Source organism: Gossypium raimondii, chromosome 3, assembly GCF_025698545.1.
Source record: "Gossypium raimondii isolate GPD5lz chromosome 3, ASM2569854v1, whole genome shotgun sequence".
In the NCBI taxonomy this organism is placed as follows: domain Eukaryota; kingdom Viridiplantae; phylum Streptophyta; class Magnoliopsida; order Malvales; family Malvaceae; genus Gossypium; species Gossypium raimondii.
In genome coordinates this window covers 57,422,487-57,433,404 of record NC_068567.1, presented here as the reverse complement: position 1 = coordinate 57,433,404, position 10,918 = coordinate 57,422,487, and the positions used below count along the sequence as shown (strand labels likewise).

At 29.6% G+C, this 10,918-nt stretch overlaps 1 protein-coding gene across 2 annotated transcripts; it reads right to left on the bottom strand.

Annotated features, from left to right (window-relative positions):
- Positions 1-3,093: 3,093 nt before the first annotated feature.
- Positions 3,094-5,132, bottom strand: LOC105794919 (putative cyclin-D6-1). Of its 2 annotated transcripts, none has more exons than XM_012624306.2 (6): positions 4,736-5,132; positions 4,544-4,633; positions 4,371-4,466; positions 4,088-4,289; positions 3,865-3,998; positions 3,094-3,701 (listed from the first exon to the last, which is right to left on the bottom strand). In XM_012624306.2, the coding sequence occupies exons 1-6, from the start codon at positions 4,913-4,915 to the stop codon at positions 3,477-3,479; spliced, it is 927 nt and encodes a 308-aa protein (XP_012479760.2). In that variant the 5' UTR covers positions 4,916-5,132; the 3' UTR covers positions 3,094-3,476. The 2 variants fall into 2 exon arrangements, with proteins under 2 accessions (XP_012479760.2, XP_012479761.2); XM_012624307.2 differs by having other exon boundaries at positions 4,553-4,633; positions 4,736-5,129.
- Positions 5,133-10,918: the final 5,786 nt, after the last annotated feature.

Here is a 10,918-nt window from a genome sequence, read left to right as displayed (position 1 = left end):
ACCGGGCCTGGACTGATTCTGTTTTGTTTTTTTTCTTTATTTGATTTCAATAATACAGCCCAATCTGCAACTATTTTTCAAAAAAAATCATATTTTTACATTTAATATATTTTTTAATTCCAAAATACATAGTGACAAGAATCTGAAGATAATTGAAACAACTAAGCAAGCAAAGAAGCTAACCAATATATAAAAAATTAATAAATAAATTATGAGGTGACGAAAGTTAATAAAAAATTTGATTAAGGTGGACAAATTTTATTACGATGGGTGACAGTGGTTACAATGACCCAAAATTATTTTTTAAAATTTAACTCGAACAAATATATTTGATTCGATTCGATTCGAATTCCATCTCACTCGACTCGATTCGAGAAAACTTCAAATAAAGTTAGGATGATAAAATAAGATTCGAAAACTCGATTAACTCGAAAATTTTCGATTCGATTCGACCGAATGCTCACCCCTACTCTTTAGACTTCCATGCGACTGTGCTCAGACCGCCGACTGCAGAGAGTGTGGAAATTTGCAGGTTCTTCAAATATCACACACACTAACATAGGACTAGCCGCCACCCTTTGATTCCAACAACACATTCCGAGAATCTCCTTCGTACACATTTCTTAACTTTATATAGGAATAAATTGTGTGTGACATAACTACATGCAATATAAAAGTTTAATATAGAAACACGAGACTACTTTTTGACTATTAATTCATATAAGCAACGGGACATTTGACAAAGACACAACACAGACCTCCCATTGATTCATCTTTGCAAAACAAAGATATATCTTTGAATCTTATAATTCTTAAATAAATAAAATCATTATTTATTATCTTCATACCATCTCTAAGACCCCAAAATCCATGTATTTCTCCATGTCTCGGGTTTAGAGAGCTTAACATGTTGAGTAATCAATAGTATTAGAGTTATGGTCTCCCTGGTGAGCGAGATGTAATTACTATTTTTCCTCTTCTGTTTGTATTCATTGAAATCATCCTTCCTCACCTAAACAGCAACTTTTAAATTTCTTGTCATATTTTGATTAAATAGATTTAGACATGTTGAATGTCAAAGATTGTTAGTAGCTCGTTTCAGAAAAATTTTGGGTGGAAGAATGATCACAATTAAATGCAATCAAAGTTCCCTTGAATAAAGGATTTAATCTTTATAGGAGTACAATAAGATCTCTATTAGCATCCCAAATAGTGAAGACTTGACTATTTTAAAGGAATTGTGTGATCGTAATTGATTATAATTCAAGAATTTATTTTATTATCTTAGATAGACAAAAAAAAAGTGCACATTACTTGTTTAATTAAGAACTATTGTTAAGTACAAATTTTGTAAGTAAACTTGATTGAAACAAGCAATTTACATGTAAGTTTTGAAGAAAACCTTTAAGGAGTAAGAAAGCCTTAGAGACAAAGTGATCTAATTTCGACTTAGTTGTCATTGCTAATAGTGCTCAAAATGTAATTTTCTAAACAAACTAAATGGACAATTTTTAATGTCTATTTCTATTTTCTACTAGTAATCACTTTGTTCAATTAATAGTTGACAAGGAAAATCAACAAAATTTTAAAATTAAAATTGATAAAATAATGTTGATTGAGTCTTAACTTAGTTGTTAATGCAGGAGGATATGAGTTTGAGCGTGTTGAAGCGCGTTTATCTTCTTATTTAAAGCCAGGTAGTTTTAAATATTGTATCAATTTAGAGATTTTTAGAAACTTCCACAATTAAATTAGACTACCACTACACTCAACACTTGTTAGTATGACATGCAAATGGTGATGTTTAAAAAATCATATATATTTTTTTTCTCATGAAAAATAAAATCAATTTTCTTTTATCTCGATTTTATCTTGGAATGAAAATACAAAGACGAAATGAAAAAGGGTTGCAGATAAAACGAAAATGGAACACGAGAAAGAGCATGTCCGACTTTATTACAATATAAAATCGAAAGGATATAAAATGAGGTTGATGATACCTTTGAACTTTTGAGCTAATATTCAATTCCAAGACTGCTGCAGATAGCAACGTAACTCTGTCATCAAACGCAGATCGACAGCGGCTTCAGCCTTATCTCTGGATTCTATGTCTCCACCCAAATCATATATGACAGCTATGTCGTCTTATTTATGGGAGTTGAATTTTTCATGGAATTTTTGCATATTTGGAAAAGTATATAAAATACAGAAGGTCTAAACGAATGTAGATTTGCTTGTAATTTAAATAATGTGTTTGCACCCAATGACTTTCAATCCTAATTAATACAATTTCATTTTCAATGAAAATGATTGTTGAGTTGTACTTGCTTTGAGTCTCGCTAGTTTGGTAATATTTTTAAAAATTGCTGTGGAAAAGTGCTTTTGAAAAATTTGGTTTAAAATTTAAGTGTTTAGTGTTGCTGTCAAAAAGTACTTTTGAGAAATAAAATGTCTATTTTAGACATGTTATTATCAAGTAATAAATATGTATTTAAATAATATTTAAATTAGTTTATATTATTATATTTTATTAAGAATATAAAAAATTATTATAACTTGTTGTTAATATTTTAATATATGAAATATAAATTTTAAATATTTTAAGCAATAAATATTAATTATTTATAAAATTTAATTAGAATATATAAACTATATTTTAGATATTTAAATATAACCATTAAATATTTGTAATTAGTATTTTAAAAATATTTTTTATTTTTAATTAATAATTTTAACACATTTGTAATTAAGCACCAAAAAGAAAAAGGAAAGTACTATGTTATTAGAGGGGTAAAAAAGTAATTAAGCACTAAAACTGTTTTTGGGAGATGAAAAGCTAAAAATTTTAACTTCTACTTTTCAGGAATGCTTTTGAAAAGCATATCTAAAAAACTAAAAATTTCAACCAAAAATAATTTATTTAGCACAACTTTTCTTTTAAAAGTACTTTTGGAGCCAAAAGTGCTTTTTTTTAAGCACGGCAGAACAGGCCTAAGCCTTCAACCTCTCCAAAACCATACTAATCCCCAACAGTATAGGACATAACTTTTCGCTAAGAACATGAAACATCACTACTTTGATAGTAGGGCATCATTCTAAATCATTCAAAGTTGGAACTTTATTCATTAAAACAAATTAATCTACTAAAAATACAATATTAATATTGTTGTATAAGTGCTGTCACTATTATTGTTCTGCCATAAACTAAGAAGAGACAACCACTGAAACACCAAAAGACCGACAACCCTACAATTCAAAGTCATGTTTTGTCTTTGTTTGGGCTTTGGAGCCTAAAAGCCGAAAAGACGAGTAACAGAAAATGAACCAAAAAAGAAGCAAAACTTGATATTGGGTTTGCCTCCTTCCAATTCTAGCAAACAAAGAGATTGGATTGGCGATAGCAAGACACGTAGCCATGAACGAAACCTCAAGTTCATTTGTTATTTGAAGGAGTGGTAGGTTTGGTATGGTCACTCCTAAAATGGTCCATGGATTAGAACCCTTTTTGATACAGGGCAATCAACAGTTTTGATAATGGTTCCGTAATCATTAATTTTTCTTCTCTTCATGTCTCCCTCTGTTCTGGGAGTAACGGTGGTAATTTCACTCCCTGAACTGGAAATATGCTGGTAATCCCATATTGATTCACTGCCCTCCATCGCTATCTCTTCCACCCAATTGGTGCATTTTACCATGTTTTCCTGCAAACACATTGGTTAATCTCATAAATACATGTTTAAAGCATATTGGCTATTGCACTGCATTAATACTAAAAAGAAAGTTATAATAAAAAGTTTGTTGGTTGGCTTTTAATGCGTGGTAAATGTTAATAGCTGGACAGAAAGAGTAAGAACATTAGATTACCTTATTTACATATGAACAGCTGGAAATTGCTTTCTTAAAGCTGGGAAATTGCTTCCCATCAAAGAGTTGATGGGAAGCTGAGAGGACTGCCGATGCTGCAATTGTTGATGGCTTGAACTCTAAAAGCTTTGTATCTGTTAGTTACACCCAAAATATTGAGAGAAGGAAATTAATGTGGTGATGGATGTATTTTTGGCAAAACTTCAGTGAACTATGGACATACCAAGTTGAGCTTTGAAGATGATTTCAACAGCTCGAGCTTTGAGAGCTTGCTTTAATGGAGGGTCTTTGACTTTGAACAATGAAATGAAAAAGGAGACGAAAGAGAATGGAGTAATTGAACGCATTCGCCATTTTAATGCTCCCAAGATTAGGTATTCCATTCGCTCTACTGTTTGTGCATCAAACATGAAACCTCCATCGCCCTATATAACACAGTCAATGGTTTAGACTTATTCTACAATGTTTTTTCAGTCATCTACGTCGGTCCGCATATACGAATATACCTGAAAGTCGGCGAGAGAGAAGTCTGTTTTCATCATCTTGGCAGCTAAAGAGACGCAAGAGATTGCAACAAGTCTCAGAACCCATGTATTAGGTTGCTGCAGCATCAAGATTCGGTCATAGATTTGTTAGTTTCGCAGCTTTATGAAGTTAATAAACGTGGGCTAAGGATTACATTTTTTACCGCTACTCCTTGGCTTGATAAGAACCGGTCAAGATAAGTGATAGCAAGATACGGTAAAAAGGGGCCGAATTTGCAAGAAAGCTGAAACAAAAAAGCAAATCCAGCATGAGTGAAATTAACATACAGACAGCTAACTCTTGTTCCCGGTAGCTTAAGTAGGTTGTTGGTTATTTAGTTACATACCTGTGAGATTGCAGAGAGGGCTTCTCGTCTGACAGAAATATCAAGATGTGTAGCTTTGAGAGTGTTGATGTAATAGAGTGTGGGCATATGATGAGATTCAAGCAGGAAGAGGGAAGGGGTAGAAGCAGCAGGGAACAAGTCGTTCACGTTTGATAAAGGGTTTTCAAGATCCAACTCCATTAATCGGTTGATGTTAATTATTATAGTGTTTAGAGGTGTGGCGTTGAAGAGAGACCACTGCAGTATCTATATATGCTATTGCATTGTTAAAAGAGAAGTGCAATGATACGAGGGACAAGGAAAGAGAGAGAGTTTACTGTTTCCTTTTTCCTCTTTTTCTTTCTCAAAAGATGGACTTTTTGAAAAGTCTCTATTTGTTATATTCAATAAAATTCTTCAGTCACTCAATAATCTCAAATGTTTTGGGTTCCTGCCTTTCAATTGCCAATCTCTAAGGACAATCCATTGCTATAATTTCAATAAATTTCTAGTCTTTACGTTGTTTGCAAATTAGATTTGGATTATGTTTGTTTTACCGCTTCTAGGTTTATTTATTAAATGCACATAAAATATCACAATAATTTTTCTATATGTTATGGCTAATTGGTGGTCCAATTAATTTTCTCTATTAAAGTTGGTAACTACTCGAAAATTAGTGGTATCGGAAAATGTGATTTCAAGATCTCATTTTCATAAATCGGGTTCATAAATATTAGATTAAAATATTTACGGAGTTAGTATAAAATAATATTAAAATTTGATCCTTTATTTTTGCCTATTAATTGCTTAATTAAGGTACAAGGATTAAATTGTAAAAATCTTATCGTTATCGCTTTTAATTGACCAAAGATTTAAGGACTTAAATTGCAATTATTCAAAAGTCCCAAATGGTAATTAAACCAATTTATAATATGAGATAGTGGCATATAATGACATTCCGACTATCTTTGATTAATGGTTAATTAATTAAGCTTAAATTAATTAATCTTTCATTATACTATATAATACAAAATAAAGAAAAAAAGATGATATTTTTTCTTCATCTTCTTCGCTTGGCTGAAGGTTTGAAAGAAAGAAAATCCTTGAAGCTTTTGATATTCGGCTCACCTTGTCTTTTTCTTGTAATTTTTATGTTTTTGAGGTAATGGGAGTTTGATTTAGCTAGCCCATGTACTAATGTGTAAAACTGTTTTAAAGTTTTTGAAAGTTGGCATTATTGAGAATTGAATGATTTAGGTGTCAAATTGTTAGAAATTAAGCTTAATATGTGAAAAGGACTAAATTATAAAGCTTAATTGTTAATTTCATATATTATGAACCAAATTGAATAAAACGAAAAACTATCAAGAATTGTTGGTAGGGATAGAAAATAGAGAGTCCCTAATAAGTTTTGGTGAAATCAAATTTAAATTCGAGGCTCTAACTTGAAAGTTATGCTTGTTCCGATTTTAGGGACTAAATTGAATAATTTGTAAATGTGTGAGATTTAGTATTTAATTCTGATTTGGCTGGAATTTGATATTGTATTATTATTGAACTATTATTCGTAGCTAAAGATGACACAGGACCGTTGAGAGAGAAAGGAAATGCGAGAGCCAACAACGAGTGCTTCTTTTTGTATTTCTATGACCCGAGACCAATCTAGTTACTGCATATTCATAACATTTTTCATTATATAATATTTAGATAAGTCATTAATGATTATTGAGTTGAATTACTATGATTGTAATTAAATATCGAGACTGAGACTAAATTGAATAGAATAGAAAGTTGTGTGACTTAACTGATATAGGAAATTGATATGAAATTGAGTTGAATTATGTTATAGTATATGATAAATTGATGTTGAATTGAGAATGATGGAATGTGAATTGAACTGTGTGATGAAATTGGAAATTGGTTACTCTATTAACTGTACAGGTCTATACTTCGGTTTATCCGGTAATACACTATATGTGTTAGTATAACTTCCTTGATTTATCCAATGATGCACTATGCATGCCAGTATAATTGCTTCGGTATATCTGATGGTGCACTATGTGTGTCGGTATACATTCTTCAATTTATTCGATTATACACTATGTGTGTTAGTATATTTCTTTTGGTTTATCCGATGATGCACTGCGGTGCTAGTTTGAGATAGAGATTGACTAATCTAAGTATATGTCTTAAAAATCCAAGTTAGATTAATAAGATTATATAAATGTGATTTGGCTATAGGGCAGATTGGATATGAAATGTGAATTGATTTGGTGTAATTGCATATTTATGAAATGTGATATGTAATAGCATATAAAAGATCATGCGATATGAGCCGAAAACGAGCCCTAAGGGTCGATTGAGTAAATGAGCTAATAAGCTTGGATATGATTGAAATGAGATAAGATGAAATTAAGTATTTATGCATATGATTGATGAGCGTATATGATTAAATACATGTTACAAATAGGTATATGTATACAAATATGGTACGAAACGATTATGTCGTATGTGGATTATAATGTGAAATGGATTGATCTGTAAGTATAAGGTCTGTAACAACAAATAAAATCATAATAGATTGATTGAATTAGTGCCCTTGTTATGTGATTGAAAGGTAAATAGAAAAGGTATAGTTTTTATGACAATGTTGAAATGTTAAGTAAATTGGCTTACCTAATGGGATATGCATACTTAAATATATATATATATATATATGAACTTATATAAGTTACAATTTGAGTTCACATACATATTCCTATGCTTTTATATTAAATTATAATTTCTTGAATCATAAAGGTACTGTTGAGCCCTATTGCTCAGTGTACGGTTTGTTTTCTCTGTGCGCAGGTTCAAGTATTCCTTGAAGTCAACATCTAGACAATCGTTTATGACTCAACAAAGTTTGTAAAATACCCTTTCGATTGTAAATAACATGTACTTAGGGTTTAAATTGAGCTTGTAACAAAAATGGTCAACTTGGAACTTAATTGCTTAATGTCATTTCGAAGTTTGTTTTGGTATGCTTTGCCTCATATGTTGTTGTATTAGTATTGTTTAGTTGTAAATGAGAATATACGGGTCTCTTAAACTAGTAAGTCACGTCGCGATGAAAAACAGAGCAAAACTTTAAGTGGTGATGCCGTTGCTCAAGGTCATAACGAGCACCAAACAGAGAGTCACGTCGCAACGTCAAACCAAAATTTTGAAATCATTACAATTTGGTCCTAATTCGAACTTGAGTTAGCAATAGAGCTTTCGTAAGCTCATATAAGACTTGAAAATAAACACAAAATGTTTTATATACCTGTTTAACTTATATTGGAATGTTTTATGTTATAAATTGAATTGTGAATTGATTGTATTTGCTCTGGCAACGAATGTGACATCTTGTAACTCAGACATGATGATCGGATTGGATACGAAGTATTACAAAGTTACTAGGTCATTCAATTTATTGTCAAGTTTGTTAAGCATTGGGAAGTAAATATGTTGCAAAAGAGAAGGTTAGATTATATATTATTCGCTAGCTTTCCAGGTATATTGTATATTATGCTAAAAAAAAAAAGATTGATGCACCTGCTTCAATTTCACCTAACTAGGCAGCGTTTATTAAAAGAAAAGATAATGATAAATAAAAGCAAAGTAGAAAATAGGGTTAGCTATGGTGAATGCAAATATGCATGGGTTTGCATTGTTTTATTTTTATTTCTTGAAAATGGACTAAGCAGGCAGGTAATTGTTTTGGTAATTGAATATTGTAGATTAATATGTTCAATTTTTGTTGTATGGGTTCGATTCTTGTTTCATCCATCATCATTTAAAATTATTAATGAAATTCTTCATATATTTCCACCCTTCCCATATACAAATTAAATTAACCATGCAATTATAATTTTGGCTAACTCACCATTATGAACATTATCAATTTTCATACAAAAAATAACAGATTTCCTTCATCCATCCCCAGTTTCCCACCATTAAAAAAATTCTACCTCTAATCTTTATTCATCTAAAAAGTTCTCTAATTCAGCTTATTAGAGTTGTGTAATCCAATACTCTTTAATCCCATTTGAAAAGTTTGAGGTATAACTCATTTATTAAAGAAATAAAATAGAAAAGTAAAGTTGGGAATCTATGGGGGCAAAGGATCGAGGGCCGTTTGATAAGGACCTTGCCACATAAGTTGAATCCGTATAAGACTATATTTCTTCTATGCGTATAACCGCAAACCTCTTGTATTGTTATTTTTTAACATTAGTGAATTTCTCCTCCCCTACCCATGATTTTTCCTTATAAATATTTTTCACGTAAAATTTGTGTGTTCTTATTTTTCTTTCTTATTACTTTGTGATCATTCTTACTGTCATTATCGGCGTCTAGTATAACAAAACTTATATTCAATCTTGATTTTTGCTTCTTAATTCACCAAAAAATGCTAATTGTAAAAAAAATGTAATTAATTAATAACCATTAATGGGTTTTAATTTAATCATGCTAATTGGATTGTTTGTTTTTCTTTTCCTTTAAAATAAATTTTGGTATAAATATTTTCAAGTCCTGTGACCTTGATTAATTAAATTTTTTTGACAATTGACCTATGTGTCAAGAGCCATGTAAGAGAGATCACAATTCAGGTACCAAAATCTACTTTTTGGAATATACACCAATGTAGGGTGAATTCTTAAGTGAAGCAGGACACCCAATTTATAATTTACGTACATGCAAATCTAATGATTTAATACATGGTTGGTATTATTATAAGTATTGACATTGTTGTTAGTGTAAAAGTATGTGGGTTCGAATATGTTAAGATAAATTTATCTTTTTATTTAAAGGTTGGAATCTAAGTATTTTTTCATTAAAATTTGGAGCGATGACATGTGTCCTGTAATGTATAATAAAATATTAAAAAATAAATGTACATGGCAATTTTTAACTTTGCTTGTAGTGTTAAACTATTACACTGTTTGTATACTAAATATTAACCATAAAATTTGTAAATGTGTCAAGAAAAGAGAAAAGATAAAGTAATATTTAGTCCTTAAATTTATTAATTTTCCTCAATTTGGTTCTTAATTTTTCTCTGAACTTGAATTCCATCAATAAATTATTCATTGCTTTGTAATGTCGTTTAATAGGTGATTATTAAGATTGTACCATGACATCATTTTATTCTTTTAATCATGTAATTTAAAATATATATCTTAATATATAATTACAAATATATAAAATTTTACAAACAAAATTTGAACTTAAAAAAACCAGGTAAAACATGACTTAAGTTTTTTCTTTTCCTGATTGTTTTAAAACTGCTCTTGATCCCAAACATTAAAGTATTTTTTTAGCTTTCATGTTTACAAAAATCATTTTAGGGTCAAATGATATTTTAACCCTTATTTATATAATCTAATGTATTTTATGTAATATTTATATTGATTATACAATTATTTCCTATTAAAATTTATTTCAAATATATAACATTATATTTTTAAAATATAGCTTACATATTCAAATTAAATTTTACAAATAATTAATATTAATTGTTTAAATTTTTTGAAATTTATATTTCATATATATAAATATTAATAATAAATTATTTTTTATATTCTTGCTAAAAAATCATAATATTTTTAATATGAACATTATTTAAATGCATATTTTATAACATCATATTTAAAATTGACATTTTATATTTTTAATACACTTTTTACTAAACACTTAAAATTTAAACCAAACTTTAAATAAATACTTTTACACAACACTCTTCAAAAACGCTTCTAAAATGTAATGAGAAATTAACCCTTAGCATGAGACATGGTTCAAGGAGTGACAAACTGATCCTTATGGCACTATCCTCACCATACATATGCTCAACACCAAAGACAATTATCTACTAAATCTAATATTTTTTAAACCACACTAAGTTGAATTAATCATACCATCAATTTGTCATCCCAACGATTCAATTAAAAAATTATTAAAATTTTGAGAAATTAAAATTTCGAGTTCAACAACCAGTTCAACCAATTCAAAATCTCATTCTAAATTAATAGATTGATCAATTTTTTTATCTAATTGACTGATCTGATTCGGTTCAAACAACTTAGACTAAATCACCATTATTAATCATTGTTCTTAGCAATAATGAATACTGGGATTTTTTTTTCTCCACCCAAACTGGTCTCTGCTAAACATAGAGAA